Source organism: Panthera leo, chromosome B4, assembly GCF_018350215.1.
Source record: "Panthera leo isolate Ple1 chromosome B4, P.leo_Ple1_pat1.1, whole genome shotgun sequence".
In the NCBI taxonomy this organism is placed as follows: Eukaryota; Metazoa; Chordata; class Mammalia; order Carnivora; family Felidae; genus Panthera; species Panthera leo.
In genome coordinates this window covers 140,673,474-140,697,520 of record NC_056685.1, presented here as the reverse complement: position 1 = coordinate 140,697,520, position 24,047 = coordinate 140,673,474, and the positions used below count along the sequence as shown (strand labels likewise).

General features: G+C 59.7%; 1 protein-coding gene across 1 annotated transcript; it reads right to left on the bottom strand.

The window, feature by feature from the left end:
• Positions 1-20,373: 20,373 nt before the first annotated feature.
• On the bottom strand, positions 20,374-22,858 carry PIM3 (Pim-3 proto-oncogene, serine/threonine kinase). Its single transcript, XM_042948162.1, has 6 exons — positions 22,530-22,858; positions 22,306-22,415; positions 22,158-22,208; positions 21,705-22,074; positions 20,987-21,163; positions 20,374-20,902 (listed from the first exon to the last, which is right to left on the bottom strand). The coding sequence occupies exons 1-6, from the start codon at positions 22,612-22,614 to the stop codon at positions 20,715-20,717; spliced, it is 981 nt and encodes a 326-aa protein (XP_042804096.1). The 5' UTR covers positions 22,615-22,858; the 3' UTR covers positions 20,374-20,714.
• Between the last annotated feature and the right edge of the window lie 1,189 nt (positions 22,859-24,047).

The following is a 24,047-nucleotide window of genomic DNA, read 5'->3' as shown; positions in this document are numbered from 1 at the left end:
TTCTGTCTCTTTACTGGAATTCCCTCTTTGTACCTTGTTCCCCTGATTTCCTTTAACTTGTTACACAAATTAAAGATGTTGATTTAACATCTGTGTCTATTAATTCCAGTGTGTGGACTTCTTCAGAGCTGGTTTCTGTATAAATCTCTTTTTCCCCTAAGAACGGGCCATATTTTCTATTTTTGGAATACTTTGTACTTTTTTGTTGAACACTGAACGTTCTGAGCGTAATGTAACTCTGCAGATCACATTCTCCTGGGCGTCTGGTGGGCTCAGTCAGTGGAGCACACAACTCTTGATCTCAGGGTTGTGAGTTCAAGTCCCACATTGGGTACAGAGACTACTTAAAAATAAAAAATCTTAAAAAAAAAAAAAGACCACACTCTCCCGCTCCTCATGAATTGCTGAGTTTTGCATATTGAAGGCTAATCTTCCATTTGTTTAGTGACTTTTCCAAACTGTTTATGCAAAGTCTTTATTTCTTGTTACATGTGGTCATTGGATTTCTGGTTCCATTATTTCTGTGATCATTCGGTGACTTAACAGAAATTTCCTTAAATGTGAATATGTGTATCCTCCAGTAGATGCCACAATTGGGAACAAAAGGCAAAACCCAGAAAACTACACTCAGAACTAGTAGGAGGAAGGAAAATAAAGGTTAGCATGGAAATAAGTGAAATGGAGACTACAGAAACCGAGAAAATGGGTGAAATCAAAAGTTAGTTCATTAAAAGCATCAACAGAATGAACGCACCTCTTTTTAGTCAGATTGACTAAGAAAAAAGAGAGAAGACTCAGATTACTAAAATCACAAGTCAACTGAGGATATTACTATTAATTTTACAGAAATGAAAAGGATTTCAAAAGCATCCTAAAGGCAACTGTACAGCAACAAATACAGGGTAACCTAAATGCAATGGACAAACTCCCAGCACGCAAGCTACCAAAACCGAGTCAAGAAGAAATAGAAAATCTGACTAGACAAAAAGCAAGCGATTGAATCAGTTATGGAAAACCTCCCAACAAAGAAAAGGCCAGGAGAGAGGGCTTCGCTGGTGAATTCAATTAAACATTTTAAGAAGAATTAACTTCCCAACTCTTCCAAAAAAATAGAAGGGGAAATATCCTAACTCATTACCAATTTCAAAGCCAGAAAGACACTATAAGAAAACTACAGTTCAGGGGCGCCTGGGGGGCTCAGTCGGTTTCGCATCTGACTCTCATTTTGGCTCAGGTGATGATCTCAGGGTCATGAGATCAAGCCCTGTGTTGGGTTCCACACTGCAGGTGGAGCCTGGTTGGAATTCTCTCTCCCTCTCTCTCTCTCTCTCTCTCTCCCCTCCCCCACTCACACTCTCTCTCTCTCTCAAGACAAATAAACTTAAAAAAGAAAACTACAGGGGCGCCTGGGTGGCGCAGTCGGTTAAGCGTCCGACTTCAGCCAGGTCACGATCTCGTGGTCCGTGAGTTCGAGCCCCGCGTCGGGCTCTGGGCTGATGGCTCAGAGCCTGGAGCCTACTTCTGATTCTGTGTCTCCCTCTCTCTCTGCCCCTCCCCCATTTATGCTCTGTCTCTCTCTGTCTCAAAAATAAATAAAAACATTAAAAAAATTAAAAAAAAAAAGAAAACTACAGTTCAATACCCTTGTGAGTATAGGTGTCGAAATCCTCAACAAAATACCAGCAAACTGAATTCAGAAGCATCTTGAAAGGATTACACACCATGACCAATTGGGATTTACTCCTGGAACACAAGGGTGATTCAATATCCAGAAATCAATCAATGTAATACACCACATTTACAGAATGAAGGAAAAAAACCACACACGATCATCTCAATTGGTGCAGAAAAAGCATCCTTCTTTCGTGATAAAAATGCTTAATAAACTAGGAATAGACAGGAACTTCCTTGACATGATAAAGGTCACCTATGACAAGTTCACAGCTAACATCACACTCAATGGTGAAGGGCTGGAAACTTTACTCCGGAACAAGACAAAGACACTCACTCTCAACATTCAACTCGGCACCGAGAGTGCTAGCCAGAGCAATTAAGCAAGAAATAGATATAAAAGTCATGCAAATTGGAGAATTAAATTATCTCTATTTGCAGATGACATGATCTGATATGTAGAAAACCCTAAAGATTCCCCCCAGAACACTTCTAGGACTGACAAATGAATTCAAAATCGGACACAAAACCAACACACTAAAGTCAGTTGCAACTTGGGACCTGGGTGGCTCAGTCGTTTGAGCATCCGACTTCGGCTCAGGTCACGATCTCATGGTTCAGGAGTTCAAGCCCCACGATGGGCTCTCTGCTGTCTGCACTGAGCCTGCTTCAGATCCTCTGTCCCCCTCTTTCTCTCTGCCCCTCCCCCCCTCAAAAATAACTAAACACTTTTTTAAAAAAGTCAGTTGGATCTATATGCATTCACAAAGAACACTGGCAAAGGGAAATTAAGGAAACAATTCCATCTACGATAGCATCAGAGAAGAATACTTAGAAATAACTTCAGCCAAGGAGGAGGACGACTCCTACGATGTAAACTACAAGTGTGTTTCAGCCTCTGTGGAAAGGCATCTGTGTTCATGGATTGGAAGGTTTAATACTGTTACGATGTCAGTACTACCCTAAGTGATCTACAGATTCGAAGCAATGTCTTCCATGGTGTTTTTGAAGAAACAGAAAAATCTATCTTAAAATTCATATGGAGGGGCACCTGGCTGGTTCAGCTGGTAAAGCACGTGACTCTCGATCTCAGGGTTGTGAGTTCAAGCCCCATGCTGGGTGTAGAGACTACTTAAATAAAACAAATCTTTTAAAAATAATAATAATAATAATAAGGGGCGCCTGGGTGGCTCAGTTGGTTAGGTGTCCGACTAAGGCTCGGGTCATGATCTCCCGGTTCATGAGTTCGAGCCCCATGTCGATCTCTGTGCTGACGGCTCAGAGCCAGGAGCCTGCTTCGGGTTCTGTGTCTCGCTCTCTTTCTCTCTGCCCTCCCCTCACTTGCGCTTCAAAAATAAATAAATATTTTAAGATAATAATAATAGATAAAATTCATATGGAATCACAAGGGAACTGAATAGACAAAATATATACTGAAAAAGACCAAAGTTGGTCTCACACGTCCTGACTTCAAAACTTACTACGAAGCTTCAGCAATCAGGAGTGTGGTATTGGCTCAAGGACAGACACACAGACCAATGGGATAGAATCGAGTGTCCAGAAATAAACTCTCGTATATGTGGTCAATTGATTTTCAACAGGTGAAAAGACCATTTCAAGGGAGAAAGGGTGTCTTTTGAACAAACGGTGCTGGGAAAACTGGATCTCCACAGGCAAAGGAGTGAAGTTGTAAAGTTGTACCCTCCCCGTGTGCCCATCGACGGATGAACCAAACGTTGCATATCCACACAGTGGAATATTAGCACTGGAAGGAACGAGGTGCTGACACCTGCCTACAACTACAACAGGATGAGCCTCGAAAACACTACCCTCAGCGAAATAAACCAGACACAAACGGCCACAGGCTGTGATTCCACTCGTAACAGCTGCACAGATAGGCACGTGAAGACCACAGATCACCGTGGCCTGAGGGACGAGGGGTGGGGAGTTTCATAGGTACAGAGTTTTTGTTTGGGATGATTAAAAAGTTCTGGAAATAGGAGCGCCTGGGTGGCTCAGTCGTTAAGTCTCCGACTCTTGATTTCAGCTCAGGTCATGATCCCGGGGTCGTGGGATAGAGCATCACGTTGGGCTCTGCACTGAGCAGGCGCTCTGCTTGTGATTCTCTCTCTCCCCCCCCCCCCCCGCCCCTCCCCCACTCGTGCACGCTCTCAAAACACAAATGGTGGTAACGGGTGCACAACAATGTGAGCGTACCCGATGCTACTGGGTTGTACCGCTTCAACATTGTTCAAACGGAAAACCTTACCTTAGGTATATTTTACCACAATAAGACTTTTTCCCCCCAAAGGCTTGTTTTTTTACGTGTTCTCTAAACCCAGCGTGGGCCTCCACCTTCCAACCCAGGGATCAAGAGTTGCGCGCTCTCCTGACTGAGAGCCATAAAGCCTCTCTTTAAAGGACTTGGCGCCCTGTGCGGCACAGTTCACTGTAAGTTTACCTGGTGATTGGGTGGTCATTGCGGCGGCTGTCCCCTTTCATTCCAAGCAAATTTTAAATGACCCTATTTCTGTGACAGCTGGTATCCACTTGGGGCCAGGCTTCTAAGTCCCGAGGGGAGGGGTACCTTCCCTGTTGTTTCCATTTCAAAGAGATCGCTCTGAGACTCTCAAGAAAAACGTTCCTGGAAGGCAAAACTGGCCCGAGGCTTGTTTATAGCTTTTCAAAAAGTTTGCATCCATCTCAAAGGGACAGAAAGAACTTACTAGTTTTCTATAGGAAATGCTCTAAGAGAAGGGAGTGGGAAGTCTTTTTCCATGTTGACAGCAAGGAAAATTCAAGTTTGATTTGTAATTCTGCTCACGACACGTAGAGGAAAAACGTTAGGGGAGAGGGAAGAGTCAGTGCAAAGGCCCGGGGTGGACACGGAAAGAGTCACAGGACCCGAAGGGAGGGAGGAGGGCGGGGAGGAGGAGGGGCAGAGCGGGCTTCCCCCTGAGAAGCAGTGGGCTTTCTTCCCCCGTGAAGGCTGTGGGAGGGGCCTCGGACTCCGCGAGCAGGGGTGCGGGGCACGCAGAAGCGTGGAGAGCAGAGCCGATGCGAGCCGCTGCAACACCCGGAGCGAGAGGCCAGGGGGTCGCCCTGCAGATGGGGACGCACGAGGGGTTCGGGGCGGGGGCGGGCGTGTCCTCGGATCGGGGTCCGGGGGCGGGGCGGACCCGGGGGAGGGGGGGGAAGGAGTGGGGCAGGGGCGGGGCGTGTCCTCGGATCGGGGTCCGGGGGCGGGGCGTGTGCTCGGAGCCCGGGGGCTGAGATGGGGGGTGGGGGGGGGGGGCCTCAGATCCGGGGAAGGGGGTGGGGCGCGGGCTCAGGTCCCTGGGTCGGGGAAGGGGACGGAGCCAGGCGACCTCGTGGTCATCCGCCCCCCCCCAACCCCCCATCCCCCAACGCGATTCCGAGGGCCGGTTTGAGCCCGGGTCTCGGGGGCAGGCTGGGGAGGGTCGCCGCGCGGCGCGGGGGAGGCAGCCGGCGCGGGCGGGGCGGGGCGAGGGAGCAGCTGCGGGGGTTGGGCCCGGCGACCTCGGACGCCCCCCGAGCGGCTGTGGGGGGGGAGGGAGCTGTCCCGGGGGAGGGGGCTGGGGCTCGGCTTCCGGCCCCGGGGAGGGCGAGAGCCGTGCGCCCCGTGTGTCGCGGGGAGGGGGCGGCCCTGTGAGCCCTCCCGAGTCCTGTGGGGGCGGGCCTCGGGGGCCAGGGAGGTGGCTCCAGGTTCCCCCTGCCCCCCAGCCCCGCTTTGGCCTTTCCCGGGGAAACGTCTTTGAGGACGTCTCGCTTTTCTCGGCCCCCGGATCCCCCCGCAAATGGCTCTCGGCGCCCCCCCCCCCCCCCCCCTCGCAGCGCCGGCCCTGACCCGCGAGGGAGCCCCCGCCCCAGGGTGCGGGCGCGCCCCGTTGCAGCTGCGGGGCGCAGGCGCACGGCTGCGCCCTGGTGGGATCCCCTGGCGGAGGGGGTCCCCGAGGAGGTGACCGCCCGTCCCCCTCCGGGAGAACCCGCTCCAAAGAGAAAGCCCGGCGCGCGCAAACGAGGCCTGAAATGTATCTTTGAAAAATCTTTTGTTCGGCTGATTTTTAATTATCATTCTGAAAAATTGCCGCTTCTATTTGCGTGGACGGTTTCGTGGACTGTTTGGAGAGTCGTCGCTCCACCGGGGTCGGAGCAGTTCCGTCACCCCAAGGACCGCCTCCTGCTGTGGCAGGTAGACCCCCCCCAGCCCCCCTCCACCCCCGCTCCGCCCCCCTCACCCCCCCTTCACCTCCCTCACCCCCCGTCATCCCCCCTTCACCTCCGCCTCACCCCCTTCACCCCCTCACCCCCCTTCACACCCCTTCACACCCCTCTTTACCACCCTTCGCCCCTTTTTCACTCTCCCTTCACCCCTCACCCCCTCATCCCTCCTTCACCTCTCCCTCACCCCTTTCACCCCCCCTAACCCCCACCCCCACCCCCTTCGCCCCTTTCACCCCCCCTCACCCCCCCACCCCCTTCGCCCTGAAGCCCTGCTCTGGTCCCCCCCCCCCCCCCCCCCCCCCCCCCCCCCCCCCCGGCGGTGGCTTGGTCTGCCCTGGGCCCTGGCCCCGCCCTCCAAGCGGTGGCCGCAGCAGCAGGCCTGGGATTCACCCGGGCGCTTGTGTGTGAATCCACAGCTTGTTCCTCTCGGTGCCTCGGCGTCCCGCGGTGTAGACGGGTGGCCGTTCACGCACTGAAGAACGTTCGGTTGTTGCCTCCTGTTGCACACAAAGCCTCCTACCACGTTCGTGCCCGGTTTTTGTGTGAACGTGCATCCCGTGTCCGGGTGACCGGCCAGGGCTGGGATTGCCACATCCCGTGTCGGGTGGGAAGCGGGAGCCGAGACCGTCGCCCGGGGGCCGCTGCCCGCCTGCTCCCTCCACAGCTGCTCCCTGGCCTCCCGAAGGCCCTGGGGGCGCCTCGTCGGGGCTGGGGGGGGGGGTATCTGGCGTCTAATGACACCGAGGTCTTCTCGTGGCCTCTTCGTCGTCCCCGCATCCGCTTTGGATGAAGACCTTTCCTACCTGCAGATAGTGCTGTCTCAGTGTGGACACTCTGCGTCCCTCCTCCGACACGGGGTTCACAGCACCTGTTTCCTGTCGTTCCCTTGACAGTGTCTCTGGGGGAGCAAAAGTCTGCGTGGGGATGAAGTCCAGTTTATCAGTTTCTTCTCCGATGGCGTCTCTCCAAACTGAGCAAGCCCGTGTCGTGAAGATCGCGTCCCGTGATCTCCTACGTAAGTTGTGTATGTTGTGCACTTAAACCCGGGACTCCCTTTGAGCTTACCTTCGCCTGAGGTGTGGACTGGAGGTACGGGCTCCCCCCTCGCGCGTGGCTGACACCGGCCCAGTTCCGTTTGCTGAGACAGCTGCTTGTCCTACGCTGAGCCGCGCTCACACGGCTGCCAGAGTTTTCCGTGGCTCTGTTTCTGGACCACCCATCTGGTCGGCGCCCGGGTCCCTCTAACACCAGTCCCACCCTGTGTTGCTCACGCAGCTGGGTGGTCAGTGTTCCAATCAGGTGGCTTCCAGCAGTTTTGTTCTCTTTCCAGTTGTTTTACGTCTAGTTCCATTGCTCTTACGTGTGCATTTTAGAATTTGCCCATCTCTGTCTACAAAAAAAAAAAAAATCTTGCTGGAATTTTGCCTCGTGATGTGTGAAGTCTATAGATCACTTTGAGGAGAACTGACGTCTTTGCTATGCTCAGCCTTCAAATTCATGAACATGGTAAGCCTTTCTATTTATGTAGATCGTATCTGATTTCTTTCAACAGCATTTTGTCGTTTTCAGTTCTCAGAACCTTTTCGTATTTTGCTAGATTTGCACCTGGACGTTTTGGGAAGCTTTGGCAAAAAGTGATAGTCTGAAAATTGTGGTCTCCAATTATTCATTGCTTGTATCTATCTGGGCATACAGTTGATTTTGATGTGTCAATCTCCTATCCTGCAACCTTGCTTAAACTCACTTACTGGTTCTAAGAGTTTGGTTCTGTTTAAAAAATAGATTCCCTGGGATTTTCTACACAGATCGCTGCGTTGTCTACAGATAAGGATGGCTTTATTCTTCCTTCCCAATCAATATGCCTTTTATTTCCTTTTCTTGCCCCATTGCACTGGCTGGACTTTCCAGCACTGCGTGAAGTAAGAGTGCTGAGGGAGGGCACCCTTGCCGTGATCCTACTCCCAGGTGGAAGCATTCAGGCTTTCACATGAAGTACGATTTAGCTGTAGGACTTTTATCAATGCCCTTTGTCAGGTTAAGGAAGTTTGCCGGATATAGAAATCTGAACAATGATTCTTTTCTTTCAGCACCAAAAAGATACTGTATTACCGATAACAAAGTCTGGCATTCAAATCATCGTTCTTCTATAGGTAACACATTTTTCTCTGGCTGCTTTTAAGATTTTTTTCTCTGTTTTTAGTTTCCAGCAATTTGAGTATAAAGTGTCTTGGTGTGGGGGCGCCTGGGTGGCTCAATCAGGTAAGCGTCCGACTTCGGCTCAGGTCATGATCTCACGGTTCGCGAGTTCGAGCCCCGCATCGGGCTCTGCGCTGACAGCTCAGAGCCTGGAGCCTGCTTCGGATTCTGTGTCTCCCTCTCTCTCTGCCCCTTCCTTGCTTGTGCTTTGTTTCTCTCTCAAAAGTAAATAAACATAAAAAAAATTTTTTAAGTGACTTGGTGTGGATTTTTTTCAGTTTTTCCTGGGTGGGATTTGTTCTGTTTTTTTAAATTATAAGTTGATGTCTTTCACCAAACTTGTGAAGCTTTCAGCCATAATCTCCTTAAATATTTTTTGAGTCTCACGGTCTTTCTCCTCTCTTTCTGGGACTCTAATGAAACAAACATTAGCTCTGTCGTCCCGTGGGTCCCTGAGACGGTTCATTTTTTTAAATCTTCTCTCTTGCTCAGATGAATTTCTGTTGCTGTGTCTTCAAAGTTCATTGACTCTCTTGTCATCTCAGTTCTGGTATTCAATCCCTCCATGAGGGTCTTTTTCCCTTTAGGTTATTCTACTTTTCAATTCCAAAATTTCCATTTGCCTCTTTTTTTTTTTTTATGTCTTTCCCTTTGCTGAGCCGTTCTATTTCAATTTGTGTCAAGACTTTTTGCAGTTTCTGATTAAAGCATTTTAATAGCCGCTTGAAAGTCCCTGTCAGATCATTCAAACATCGGTGGTATCACATCATCGGTGTCTGTTGTCTTTACCCACGTGAATTGACATTTTCATGTTTTTCCAAAACTTAATCTCATGGGCTAATTTCCCTAAGTTTCTTTCTCTCCATTATTTTCCTGGTACTTTCCAGTTACCTGAGGTTCCTTTTTCCTCCACCAGAAACTGTCCACTTCTGCATTTGTGACGCATTTGGGGCCAAGTGGCAGGACTTAGAGGAAAAACTTCTGCTAATTATCAAGTTCAGCACGGTTCCAGAATCCAAGAGCAATATACAAAAACCAGCCACATTTCTTTATGTTAGCAATGAGCAATCCAGCGACAAAATTGAGAAAAAATTCCATTCACAACAGCATTGAAAAGAAAGTAACTAGGAGTCAGTTTAACAAACGGAGTGTAAGACTTGAACACTATGCAGCATTTTTTTTTTTTGTAATGATCTATTTTTGAGAGAGACAGAGCGAGAGGAGAGGAGGGGCAGAGAGAGAGGGGGACACAGAATCAGATGCAGGCTCCAGGCTCCGAGCTGTCAGCACAGAGCCCGACGTGGAGCTCGAACCCACGAACCAGGAGATCATGACCTGATCCAAAGTCGGACGGTTGACTGAGCCACTCAAGTGTCTCTCTTTTTTTGTTGCTTATTTTTGAGAGAGAGAGAGAGAGAGAGCACAATCAAGGGAGGGGCAACAAGAGGGAGGGAGACCCAGAATCCGCGGCAGCCTCCAGGCCCCGAGCTATCAGCATAGAGCCCGACGCAGGGCTCGAACCCACAGACTATGAGATCACCACCTGAGCCGAAGTCAGACGGTTAACTGAGCCACCTAGGCGTCTCCACAGCATTTCTAAGTGATATTAAAGAAGATCTAGATAAATACAGAGACACCCACTGTTAATGGGCTGGAGAACTCACTATTGTTCAAGTGGCAATATTCGCCAAATTGATTAATAGATTGAATGCAATCCTTGTCAAAATGAGAGTGTTTTGGGGTTTGGGGAGCAAAATCAGCAATCTGATCGTAAAACTTGCATGGACACGCAGAGGACACAGGACAGCCGAACAATGCTGAAAGGAAACAAAGTTGGAGAATTTACACGTTCCAATTTGAAAACTTACTACACGGTAACAGCAATAAACACAGTGTCTTCTGGCATAAGGACTGACATATGGATCAATGGAACCGCGTTGAGAGTCCAGAAATAGATTCATAGATTTATCGCCAATTGATTTTTGACGAAAGTGCCACGGCTTTCGAGGGGGAAAATGCTCTTTTCAGCAAGTGGTGCTATGACAATTGGAAACCCATGTAAAAACAGAATTTGGACCCTACCTTACGCTGCACAAAAGTTAACTCGAGATCAACCATAAACCCGAGTGTAAGATCTGAAGCTGTAAGATTTTTGAAAGGACACAGAAGAGAAAATCTTCGTGACCTTGAGACAGGCAGCGTTCTTAGGTGCAACGCCAAAAGCAGGAATCCATGAAGGATGAATCCGAGTTGATCAACAGTGCAGATTCTGTGCTTCAAGTGACGGTAAGATAACGAAACTGGGATAAAATGTTTGCGGGTGAGATGTAATAAGGGATTTGTCTTTAGGACACTTGCAGCTCAAATATAAGACAAACATACGCTCTAGGTTATTAGGTGTATTTTACAGCAATTGAAACCAAATATAAAATTTAAAACAGTAATCATAAGACAACCAAGCAAGTAAAAAAACAGGCAAAAAAAAATGTTATTAGACGTTTCATCAAGGAAGGAGGAGGAACGCTGGGTATCTTCTTTGGTGAAATGTCTAATCCAATTTGAAAAGATGCTCGGCACCGGGAGTTATTACGAAAATCCAAACTGAAAGCGAACGCGTCACCACCTCGCACACACCAGGGTGGCTGTACCACGAGGAAGGCCCGACTCACGTGTTGACAAAGCTACGGAAACACCGGGACCCTCCTACGTCGCTGGTGGGAGCGTAAAACGCGCGGCCAATTTCTTCCAAAGTGAACATAAATTTACCACACGACCCAGGATTCCACTCCCAGGTGTTTACCCAAGAGAAACGACAACATATGTGCACACAAGAGCTCGTACAGGAAGGTTCGTAGCAGCTACATTCGCAATAGTCAAATTGTGGAAACGACCCGAATACCCGCCAACCGGTGAACAAACCACGTGTGGTGTCTCCACGCCATGAAGCACCGTGACGGGAACCAACACGGGCGAACTTGGGGACGATGGTGCTCGGTGAGAGCAGCCAGACGGCACATATACTCCACGTGGCGCAATTCCGTGTGCGTGGAACGTTCGGAAGAGGCAAGTCTGTGAGGACAGAGAGGGCGTGGCTGCGGATGGTCCAGGAGACCTGGGAGGTGAGGGCAGCGTTCTAAAGTTGGACTGTGGCGGTGGTTGCACAACTGGGTAAATTTACTAAAATCACTGGATTGGGGGTGGATCATTGAAACTGTTGAAAGTGGGTGGATTTTATGGCATGTAAATTACACCTCAATAAAGCTGTTTTAAAAATACTTCTCAGGGTTTTTCTTTTTTAGATTTCCATTTGATTCTCTGAGCAATGTTTAAAGTGGCTCAGAGCATGCGTTTAAGGAGTTTGTTTTTCATTAAAAATTTAGCTGAAAGCAAGAGCCTGACCTGGACCCTGCTCCTGGGGCCATGCCCTGGTGGAGGTCTGTGCCACGACCGTCCCTCCCACGTTCCCCCCCGCCCCCCCCCCCCCCCCCCCCCGCCCCGGCAGGGCGGCCACCCCAGCACCCTGTCCACCCCCCTGTGCACCGCGGGGCCACCAAGCGCTGAGCACTCCCCACCCGCCTTTCCCAGGACTGCGGGCCCTCCTGCCCCTCCCCACCCGCTTCAGGACCACCACCTCCTCCTCCGGGAGGCCCTCCTGGATCACAGCTCCAACACCACCTCTTAGCACTCCCCACCCCGCCCCGCCCCGCCACACACACCACACTCACCGCACACCAGACACCGTGTACACACACACACAAACACACATGCACACCACATGGTGCGTCTACTGTCGTGCACACTGGGCCTCCTTCTGTAGGGACCTCGCAGAGCTTGGCCAGTTTGGAGGCCGCGGGGGAGGGGGGGAGGGGCGGAGGACAGGGCTGGCCAGGCCCGGCTGGAGGGAGCAGAAGGCCCCAGGCCCAGGACGTGCCCGCCTTCAGAGACATGGAGACCTGGGCCGTTGCTCCCTGCCTGCCGCCCCGTGTGGGACCAGAGGGGCGAGAGAAGTTGGGGGGCCCCCAGGTCGCGGCCGGTGGGCAGGGCCCGTGTCTCGTCACCTGGGCTCTGATGGCAGAGGAGGTCGGGGCCGTCTGACCGGGTCCTGCCGGCAGCTACCCACCCGGACGGCCACAGCTGAGTGGCGGGCGTGAGGGGAGCAGAAACCGGGGGCCCGCGGGGAGTGGGGAGCAGGGCCCAGGGGGTGTGGCCCCAGGGAGGCGCCAGGCACATCGTCCACGGTGGGGCTGGGTGAGCAGCACAGGCCGCGGTGGATGTGGCCCCGAGGCCTGGGCCACAAGTGCCCCCTCACCCCCCCAGCTGCCTTGGGCTCTGCCCTCCCAGGACGCCTGCCTCCAAGCCGGGGCTCACCCCCTCCTGCCCCGTGGCCTCCAGAGACGGGACCGCTGCGGTGGGCCGGGGAGCGAGGCGACAGACATCCTGGCCGCGTGGCCACGCGAACCTACTGCGCGCCGGCCCCTGCCTTCCTGGAACCTGGCGGGCCCCACCCGCCCCGGGGTTCCCCATCTCCAGCCCTTTTCTGCCCAGGCGGGAGTCAGGCGGGGGAACCCAGCGCACCCAGAGCCAGGCTTTCTGTGGGTCGCGGGGCCAGGGAGGCCCTCGTGGGGGCTGGGTTCGTGGTCCCGGAGACGGTGTGCCAGCTGGTCCTCCTCCGACACCTGGCCTGGTTTCCCCCCTCCCCCCACACCGGGGTGGTGGCAGGACCCCGGTTTCCCTGGGCTGCCGCTGTTGGTTCCAGCGCCCCGGCCGGCTCGGGGCGCCCACGGCTAATCCGCCCATCAGCTCTTGATAGCTGCGGGCCGCAGCCAGGCATGGGGGTCAGGTGCCGGGCGGGGTGGCCGCGTGAGGTGAGAACAGGGACAGAATGTCCCAGAGACGAACCAGCACGGGGGTGGGGAGGTCAGTGGGGCATAGCTCTGAGTCCCCGATTGCCCCTGGGCCTCGAGTCCCTGCTCACCACGGGCAAGAGGCCCCCTCGGGCCGGGCCGGGTCTCTTGCACTGGCCTGAGCCAGAGCGGGCCTTTGTGGGCTGGCGGGGGCTGCCTGGGTGCGCGGACGGGGTCCTCTCAGGCCTCCATCCCTCCTTGGGTGCCACCGACCTTGTACCTTCCAAAGCACCCGAATCCACCCCAACTTGGTCTCCGAGCACTGGCGGCCCGGCTGCTGAAGATCCCCCCCCACCTCCGAGGCGACTTGGCCCGGTCTGCCCCACCCCCAAAACCTGCACTCCCCACCTCCTCACCCTGCAGCTCCCCTGGGCCCCTAGACCCCACCTCCTCCTCAGATCTCAGCCCTCTGGGAACCCCTGCTTCCTATGACCCCAATGCCCTCACGGTGGCTCCCTGGCCGTGAACTCTGTGAGGCCCAGCAGGGGCCCAGGGATGTTCTTGAACACACTTCGGGGCTCCAGGCGGTCGAGGAGCCTGGTTCACAGGTGACAGCACTGCCACCCAAAGCTGGGCGGGGGGGGGGAGGGGGGGCCTGGGGGGCAGGGCCTGGCCCCTTGGTCTGTCTCCTCCCTTCCCCCGCCGCATCCCCACCCCCACGTGCTGCCACGCCTCTGAGGGGTGTGTGGGTCACTAGGGGTGGAGAGCGCCCCAAGTCCCGGCAGCAGGCTCCGCCCCGGTGCACACGCACGTGGACACACGTGCGCACAAACCGTGCCACATCACATACACGTGCGCGTACAGACACACGGGCGCCCCCCTCTCCACACCCACGCGCACACACACCTACGAGCGTACTCACAGGTGCACACGGCAGGCACGTTGCACGCACCCTCGTGGGCATACACGTACCATTTTTGGGGCCCGATGGGTGCTCCTGGCCCTTTCTAGAGGGGAGACTGAGGGGGCTGCCCCGAACTGGACTCGGGGACCCCGCAGCAGCCCCCGACCTGCTTCCGGGTTAGCCCAGGTCACCGGGCTGGCCGAGGGGCCTCCTCTGGGCCCCGGGTGTGGGATGCCCTCTCTGCCGTTCTGGGCCCTGGTGCCGGGGTCCTCGGCACCCCACGTGCAGGATTGCCACCCCTGCTCTGTGCCGGCGCCCGCCTCTCCGCGGGAGGAGTGAGGGGGGCAGAGCTGCGGCAGGAGGGCCAGCTGGCCCCGGACTCTGGTCCGGAGCTGGCCCCGCTGTAGCGGGTTGTTGGGGGGGATGCAGGCTGCGGAGCGGGCCTGGGGAGGAGCCCTGAGCCGCGTGCGCCCCAAGGAAACTCTGCAGCCCCTCCCACGCCTGCCCTCCTGCTCCTTCGTGGAGCAAAACGGGTCTGGGCTCCTCTCTCTGCCTTTGGGCCTTTGCACCTGCTGTACCCGCTCCCAGAGCCCCTCTCCCTGATCTCTGCAGAGAAGCTGATGGTGACCCCTGAGAAACTCACCGCCCTGTCACATCCTAAACCTATCATGCCCACGTGCCTGGGTCACTGCCCCTCTGGCAGAGGTGAGCCCCCAGGAATCTGGACTGTCTGGTTCTCTCTGGAGTGAAAATGTCCCTTTGAGCTCATGTGGGAGAGGCCTGGTGAGCAGAAACCAGACGACGCGGGGAGGCCGGGAGCCCTGGGGTAGACCACACCTCTGGAGCGCACCTCGGGGTGAGGGTGTGGACCCCAGCACACGTGCTCCCTAGGATGTGGGGTGTCTGCTGGGCAGGCCGCACCGTGGCCTAAGTGCTGATGTGGGCCTCCCGGGCTCCTGGCCCCCAGACAGTGGAGGATCACACTACCCGCCCCCCCTCCCCGGAGCAGCACCCAGGGGCCCGGGATCCCTGACTCCTGGCTGGCCTGGCCCAGTAGGTGGGGCTTCCCAGCCCTTCCTGGACTCTGGGTCCCAGGACCAGGGGTATCTGCGACCCAGAGAGACCCCGCCACCTGCAAGACATAGCACCTTCTCATCCTCAAGGTCCAGCCCTGGGCCAGCAGCCCAGGCCCTGGCAGAGGCCCCAGGGGCCCCAGGAGCAGGAGAGCCAGGCCACTGGGCTGGGCCTGGCCGTGGGCACCGGCCCCTCTGCTTTCCACCCCTCCCCCCTACTGAGGTGGCCAGTGGGGTGGGGTCACTGTGCACAGCGTTTCTGGGTGAGGAGCTCAGGGCAGCACGGGTGGGCAAGGCAGGGAAACCTGAGGGTGCTTCCCGCCAGGTGGCCGGGACCCATGACATTGGCCTGAGCCTCAGATCAGGGCTGGCGACCTCCTAGCAGGACAGCTGACAGGGCCAGAGGCCAGATCAGAGGGCGCTCGCCTTCGAGTCCCGTGCTGGGAAGACGAGGTTGTGCCCCAGGGTGACCTCTTCCTCCTTCCTGGATGAAATGGGTCCACTTAGCTGCTTGTGGCCTTTGGGGGGTTCCTAACCCTCCTGAACCCCGGTTTCCTCCACCTGGGGGTTCCTGACCACCCTGAGCCCCAGTTTCCCCCACCTGGCTCATTCGGTGTTGGGTACGGGTGACCCACCCCGCAAGGAGGCCCCTATTCGTCGATCCAGGACTGGACCTCCCAACCCTCCCCACCTTCTCCTGGCCACTATCTGGGGCCCAGCCTCCAGGGAAGAGCTTTCCTGCAGGGAGCAGGCCAGGAGGAGGGCAGTGACCAGTGCTGGAGGGGCAGGCCCTGCCCCCACCCTGCCCGGCAGGCCTGACTGCCAGGAACTCCAGGGGTCAGTTGTGTAACCGAAGCCCGGGGTTTTGCCAAGGTTGCCTGGAAAGCCGGCCGGCCTGGAAGTCATGTGCCAGAGGCTAAGGCAGAGCCCCCCGGCCCCCCTAATCGGAGGCCTCCGGAGGGGAGAAGGGCCCACCGAGAAACCCCAGGGCTAGCACTTCCCCGTGCATCCTGCACCCCCTCACCCACAGCCAGGCGTCAGGAGATGAACGGGGGCCCATCCCTTAGCTCCATGGACAGGAGCCAGGCCTGGCCGACACCCTCCCTGCGGCTTGCCCAGGACCTCAGGCCTGCCCATGCCCAGCGCTGGGCCCCTCCAGAGCGGCCAGGGCGCCTGCAGAGGGGGCGCACGGCCCTGCCCCCTCCTCTGGGGCCCCGTGTGGTGCGGGCATCCCCTGATCTGGGTGTCTCTCCTGGCCACCGGGCCCCACGGCCCGTGGCCGTCCAGGCCTCCACCGCCGGCCCCAGGCCCAACTGCCCCCTTCACGTTTCCTCCTGGCACGGCTTCCGTTAGCATGGGGACTCCCACGTTAGCATGCCAGCTGGGGTCTGCATGCCCAGAAGGGGCAGGTGGGGCTCTGGGGCCCCTGCCAGGAATCACTTCCTTTTCTGTGAAGCTTTGGCACCAAAGCCACGTGAAGGTTTCGTTTTGGGGGGCTGCACCGGAGAAAAGAAACTTAACACGGCTCTGACCCGGGTCTGCATCCCAGCCGCTCTCGTCCGGGAGCCGGGCCGGTCTCAGGCCAGTGGGTGAGGGGCCAGGAGGGGCGGCCTCCGACGCCTCCCCCCCGACCCTGTGGGCACAGCCAGCACCCACCCGCCCTCTGAGGGCCTGGCCATGAGCAAACCAATCAAAGCCACCCGCAAATAGAGCACAGGGAGCGCTCCAGGAGGGAAGGGCCTGGAGGAGCGGAAGGCAGAACCTGGTGGGTGGCCGCTCGGGGTTTCCATTCCTTCCATGAGGACTTCTGGGTTCTGGGTTCCACGCCACCCCTAGCGGAGTCCCTGAAGTATGGAACCTGGGAACTCAACCCAGTGGCTCTAAAGAACCCTCCACATTAAATGGACCCAAGATATGAAAAGACGGCAAGATGGGCACCAGCCCAGTACAGGACAGTCAAGCCCCTGGGCAGAGGGAACTGGCATTTCAGTTCAGAGGGAACTGGCCACGCTTCCCTCTGCAGGGAGAGGCCAGGAGTGCAGGGCCTGGGGGGTGGAGGGGCAGGGGGCAGGCCGGCCCCCCTCGGGTCCTGACGAGCTCCAGGCTTGTGTCTAGGAGCAGGGAGGAGGGTGAGGGGCCCACACAGAGAGCGGGGGTCCGATGGCAGGGTTGGGGCAGGGCAGGGCCTGCCTCAGCCGCAGCTCTGAGCTTCTGCCTGAGCCTCAGACCCGGAGCTCTGCCCACGGTGGATTCTCGGAAATCTCGGGAAGGGGCTGGGAAAGCCCCCCAGACAGTGCTGCACCCTCCGCCTCTCCGGGGTCCTGGGGGCCCAGATGCAGCCAGGCCCACCGTCCCCCCCACCCCCCAGCCTCCAGCCTGGCTCTCAGCGGCGACCACATGCAGGGACACAACAGTGGGGCCAGCGTCCTACTCCAGCACCTACAGGAGGTCCCTGCCACTTGGGCCTCAGTTTCTCCAGGCACGACCTGGCTGAGCCCTTGCCTGCTGGAGCTGGGAACTGGGAGTACAGACAGCATCTAGCCCTGGACTGGGCGGGCCAGGTCGGGGGGAGGGTGCTTTGGGGGTGCCCGGGCTTGTTCAGTCAGCACTGAGGCAGAGGGGTGCAGGGCTGGGCCAAGGAAGTGGGGGTGGCCCCGCATGGGCGGCGTCAGCCCCCCACCTTCTGCCCACCGTCGGGCCCCAGACCGAGGCCACGTTCCCTATTGGCCTTGACACACGCAGGCCAGCACCCTCTCCCTGCCTACTCTCCCCTCTATCAGAGGGGCCTCCCCGCCGCAGGCAGGTGGCCGCGTCCCATGTGGCCACACCCATGAGCCCATCGATGGCCACCCTCCGGGCCGTCTGCCCAGCACCAGCCTGAGCCTGCCACACCTTCAGAGGTGTCACTGGGCACACAGGCCGCAGGGCTGAGGAGCCTCGGGTGAGGCTGGCAGAGCCCCTGGCCGCCAGGGACCCTGAGGAGGGCAGCGTTGCCCAAACTCAGCACGGCGCTGTGCCCTCTGTCCCAGGGGCAAACTCAGGGACACACTGTCCCCCAGGCCCCTCCTGAATGTCCTGGAGACTTGGGACGTTCAGGCCTTGCAGATAAGGGGGCGGTGGCCTTGGGCCAGCGGCACAGCCTCACCACGTGGGATCGGGGACGTAGAACAGTGTGTCCCCCTGGCACGGGCCCGGCCTGCGGGGGCTTCCGCGCTCACCAAGCAGCGCAAGCCTCCCCCACTCACCCACACGTGCCTCTGACCCCGTGTCCCTGAGCATCCTCACAAGGTGCCTCCTGTGGGCAGGATGCCCGCTGTACCAGGGACCGGCCTTCCTCGGGCCGTCCAGACCTTACGTCTTCCCCACAGGCTGCACTCAGCGCCCCGGCCCTCTACGAGGGCTCGACTCGGGGTCCCCCACAAAGATGAGCTCAGTGAAGGATTACTGGAGCTTTAGCTGGGTGGCCGGATGGACAGAGGAGGATGGGTGGACGAGGGGCGAGGGGTGGTGCCCCAGACCGGCCCAGCATCCTCAGCTGGCAAGTGGGGGGCTGGGATCACAGGGATGCATGAGTCACTGTCACCAGAGTAGAGGGCGGAGGCCCAAATGCCGCAGAGACACCACGCTCAACTCTCCGAGTGTTCCCCCGACAAGCTCCAGCCCACACGGGCAAGGCTGTCTGAGGGGCCCTGTCCTCGCGGAGGGTGGGGGGAAGCACGGAGAGCCCCAGCGAGTCAGGGGGTCGCCAGGGCCAGGGAACAGGTGCACGGTCTCCCCACGCCGCCCCACTGCCTCATGCAGCTGCTCGGGGGTCCCTGGGGACCCCTGAGCCTTAATGATTCCTCAGGAAAGGCTGGCCAGGCCCCAGCAGGCCCCAAGCACCCACTGAATCCCTGCAGGGCCCAGGCCCCACCACAGCCCCCGCCCCCCCTTCACTTTCTCTAGCTCTGCTTTCTAAAACTTCCTGTCTGCTCTTGCCTGTGGTCTCAAGATGCTTCCTTCATCCCACTCTGTGCTCCCAGGGACGCACTGGCAGGCACGCAACGGTGTGCGTGCTCTGAGGACAGGCACATGGCTGGCACCTGGGCTGTGGGACACAGGGACAGGCCTCCAGCTGTGTGTGGGGACCCGGGACACAAGACAGTCACCCGGCAGGTGCCCCGCTGTCCCATCACCAGGGGCTGCTGAGCGGATGGCCCCACAGAGGGGCGGGACGTGACCAGACCCCTGCTCCTCAGCTTGCCCTGCGTGGTTGTCTCGCCGTGTTTCCGCATCTGAATCTGGCCGCGGCTTCTACCCTAACCGTTCAACCGTCAGGCCAAGGCCCAACCAGCCAGCACTTGCCCCCTGACCCCACCCACCCCTGCGCTCTGGGCTTGGAATGTCTTCTTACACCCTCCACCCAACAAACTTCTATTTATCCTTCAGAACCCCTTCCCTCCATCTATGGAACAGCACGGTCGCTCTCCCTGGACGCTTCTGCCCACGTGGCCTGAGCAAGGGCCGTTTCCTCCTCCCACGGCTGACTAGGCATCCCCGGGAACGGAAACCGGAGGACCCCTTGTGGCCACCCCCAGACACAGCCTCCAGACTAGCGGTGGCAGCGTCATCCCAGGCCGGGGCTCCCTGCCCCCTCCCAGAAGACCCTGACAGCACAGCCTCCTGCCCTCTGGGGAGTGGGGGGCGAGAATGGGGTGGCAAGGAGGCCAAGGAAAGAGCCTAGGTGCCCACCATGCGCTACCTCCCCACAGAACGAGGAGGGGGCTGCCCAGAGACCCCAGGCCCCTTCCTCCCAACCTCCCCGCAGCCTCCCTGCCTCATAAACACGGAGTGACTGTTATATACAAAAACGATTTAATTGAAACACCTGTATAAAAAATAAGATCTCCAGACATCTCACTTTTGAACCCAAAGAAACCCCACCCACGGTGCGCGTGCACCCGGACTGCAGAGACACCGCTGCTACAATAAATTAAAGGCTTGAGACTCTGTCCCCCCACCCCCCCAGCCTCCAGAGCCAACAAGCGGACTGTACAAGGTCAATAATTTAACCCCCCCCACCCCCCCCCACGCCCGAGGCGCAGAGCCACGAGGTGGCGGAGGCACCCTCTCCCCCCAAATCAGCCACTGTACAAGTCCACCTTCCGACAGACACAGGTAGGACCGGGACCTGGGGTCCACACACACGGCCACCACCCCCACCCCGGGGCCTGCAGAAGGTGGGGGCGCCGGGAGGAGGGAACGCCCGCAAATAAATTAAACAATAAATAGCCCTCCTCAGGGTCAGACCATAAATAGACGTGCGCGCGCACAGGCGGCGGAGGCCCCAACGTTGCATTGCTAGTGCACAGACGTGCCCGGACGAACACTGAGGACAGGCGGGCGCGGAAGGGGGGGGGGGGGCGGGCGGGCACCAGAGGCCTCGTGCCCCCCCCCCTCCCCCCGCCTTGAGCTGAGGCCACAGGACATGCTCCTGGTCCGACACAGTCCAACAGGCCTGCCTCCCGGAGCAGCACAAGAGAGGGACGGTCTCGGGGCCCCGCACCTGCCCAGGCCGGGCCGGTCGGGACCCCGCCTGGACCGGAGCGTCTTTGGACAGACAGAGCTTGAAAAGACGGAGTCCCGCGAGAGCAGCGTTCGAAAAGGCACTCAAAGCGAAGGAAACAGCCCGGTGCCGAAGGCAAAGGTCACCAGGAGTCAGAGGTCACTGCCTGTGCAGGAAGCAGACAGCCCGGGTGGGGTGGGTCCCTCTGGCTCCACAAGCCAGGCCCGGGCCCCTCCTCACAAGCTCTCGCTGCTGGAGGTGGTGCTGGCCCCGTCGTCCACGTCCAGCGTGCGCAGCCGCAGGTCACAGCTCTCTGCGGGGCCACCCTCCGCCCCCAGCATCCAGGGGTGTGCGGAGATCTGGTCCAGCGACGGCCGCTCCGAGGGCCGCAGGGACAGACACCACTGAATGAGCTGCTGGCACTCTGCGGAGAGGAGGCAGGACGGTCAGGAGGGGGCGGGCTCCTCGGGCTCTGGGGCTGCCCGCGCTCCCCGCAGCCGGGACGCACCTGGGGAGACCCTCCTCCGGAAGAAGAGGCGGCCTCGCAGGATCTCCTCGTCCTGCTCGAAGGGAATGTCCCCACACACCATGTCGTAGAGCAGCACGCCCAGGGACCACACCGTGGCCGAGCGCCCGTGGTAACGGTGGTAGCGGATCCACTCCGGGGGGCTGTACACCCGGGTGCCTGGGGGGACGCACGCGGGTTAGGACGTCCGCCGGGGGGCGGGAGGGGGGAGGGGGGCCAGCGCCCCACCAAACGAGCATCGACACCCTGCGCTCTACGCTCTACCCAGTCACCTCCGAGGCCCGGGCCGCGGGAGGCAGGGAGGCAGCCGGCCTCGAAATCCTGCCCGTCATCACCCTGGAAAAACCCGGCGCGCGGCCTCCCCAGCTGGCCCGCCCGGCCGGGGGAGGAGCGGGTCACATGAGCGAGGGCTCGGGTTTCACAACAAACAGATGCGAGCCGAGGCTCGGGAGGCGGGCGGGGCGGGCGGCCCCGGCTTCCCCGCGCTCCGCAATGCGGGGATTTCTGCGGCGCCGCCCCCGCCCCCGCGCGGCACGCACGCGGCCCCCGCCCCCGCGCAGGGGGAGGCCCCGGCACTCCCGGCGCACCCCCGCGCGCGCGCCCCGCCCCCGCCCGCCGCGAGCCCGCTCCCGGCGCGCGCGGCCTCCAACAGTCACCGGCCCCTCCGGGCGCCCCCGCCCGCCGCCGCCGGCGCGCTCACCGTCGAAGTCGGTGTAGACCGTGTCCTTGAGCAGCGCGCCCGAGCCGAAGTCGATGAGCTTCAGCTCGCCGGAGCGCAGGTCCACCAGCAGGTTCTCGTCCTTGATGTCGCGGTGCACGACCCCGCAGCCGTGGCAGTGGCGCACGGCGGCCAGCACCTGAGCGAAGAAGCGGCGCGCCAGGGGCTCGTCCAGGGCGCCGCGCTCCGTGATGAAGTCGAAGAGGTCCTGGGCCGGCTCGGGCCGCTCGAGCACCAGCAGGAAGCCGTCGGGCCGTTCGAACCAGTCCAGCAGGCGGATGACGCCGCGCGCGCCGCCCGCCGCGCCCACCTTGCGCAGCAGCACCACCTCCAGGGGCACGGCCGCGCCGCCCTGCGGGACACGGTGGTCAGCGCGCGCCGCGCCGCAGCGGCCCCGACCCCGGCCCCGGCCCGCCCCACGGCGCCCGCACTTACGATGGTGCCCCACTCGGTCACCCGCTCCTTCACCACGTGCTTCACGGCCACCTGGGGACGGGGGTGGGGGGAGGACGCGAGTGGTCAGGCCCGAAGACACGCGACGACGCGCGCGGTGGGCGAGAACCCGCCCGGCGGCCCGACTCACCGGGAGTCCGTCGGCGATGCGGCTGCCCGCGTAGACTGTTCCGAAGCCTCCGCTGCCCAACACGGCGCCCACCTGGTACACCTTCTCGAAGCTCTCCTTGTCCGCCTTAACTGTGGGGACCGCGCGCGGGTGGGGTTGGTGCGGCCCGGCGCGTCCCGGTCCCCCTCCCCCGGCCCGGGCGCCCCGGCTCCTCCGCCCCCGGCGCCCCCCGGCCCCGCGCGCACCTGGCTGTAGGATCTTCACCGGGAGGTGGTCCACGCCGCCTGGCCCGCAGAGGTGCGCCAGGGAACCGAACTTGGAGAGCAGCATCGCGGGCGGCAGCGGGGCGCGGGCCCGCGGCCCCCGGGCTCTCCGCCGCCTCTCACCCGGCCCGGCTCCCCGCGCGGCAGCAGACGCGAGAGGGCGGCCTCCCGGCGCCGCGCGGAGCCCCGAGCCTCGGACGGAGGCGGCCGCGGCGGCGAGGCGGGAAGCGCGGGGACCCGCTCGGGCGAGGCAGTCCGCGCGGCGTAGGGGCCCCGGGCCGAGCCGCGCGTGGACCGCGTGCGCGCGCAGCAGCGAGCGGCTCACACGCCCCGGCCGCCTCGCCCCGGGGTTTTGGGCCGCGGCGACCGTATCCCTCCGCGGGGGCGGGGCGATCGGAACCCCGCCCCCTTCCGCGGAGTCTGAGCACCTGGGGCGCTCCCGGGGGCGCGCGCGGGCGGCTGAGACGACGGCCTGGCCGGGCCGGGCGCCTCCACTCGGGGTTGGCGAGGTCTGGTGGGCCGGGGTGCGCGGAGAGACGCCCGGAACTAGCTCGCTATAGTGGAGCCGCGGAGGCGCACAGAGTGGCGTGGCGGTACACGTCACCCCCCTCCGGCGCGCGCGCGCACACACACACACACCGCGCACGCGCAGCTCCTGCGCGGGCGGCGGCCGAGACGTGTGGGGCGGGGCCGCGGGAGCCAATAGAAGTCGGGGTTTTCAAAGGGCCCCGAAGCCCCGGCCAATGGTGGTGTGTGGGCGGAGCAGGGACTCACCAGCCCCGCCCCAGGCCTTGCCGAGGAAGGTCACCGGCAGAACGCGCGCCCCCCCTCCGCCGCGTCCCCAGCGGACAGCTAGACCACGCGGGCTGCTGTAGGTTCAGTGTTCCGAGCAGAGGCGGGAGTCCTGGAGGCGACCCCCGTGGGCCCCGGACCGTGCGAATAGGTGTCCGGCATTCCGCGCCCAGCCCGAGGAGGCAGTGCCGCCCTCTCGGGGACCCCCGCTCAGCGGCTGCGCTCGGGAGATCGCAGCCCGTGGCGCGGGCGAAGCGCTGACCGTCTCCGGCGTCCCCGGTTCACCCCCCCCCCCCCGTCCCTGGTTCACCCCGGGGCCGTTGTTCTGACCGGGATTTGACCTCGAGCCCGCAGCCTGAGGTCCCTGACCACGCATCCCCTGCTTGGAACCTTTGCTCTGCTGTCCCCATGCCTAGAGCACCCTTTTCTGCCCTCCGCCCACCTGGCTGTTCTCCAGGCCCAGCTGCTGACCACCTTTCCGAGGGACTCCACCTTGACCACTACACATGGCTGTAGTCTGGACCCGAGCCTGTTCCCTGACCTCAGTACCACACAGAATCACCTGTGTGGAGTGGTCAAACCTTGAAGGTTGCTGACCTCTGCCCAAGGTCACCAGCCTGAGCTGCTCAGGACTCGCATGTGAGCTGCTGTCTGCCAGTCACAGTAGCAGTAGCGCAGTCTCCCCCCACCCCCACCCTCTCCCACTCC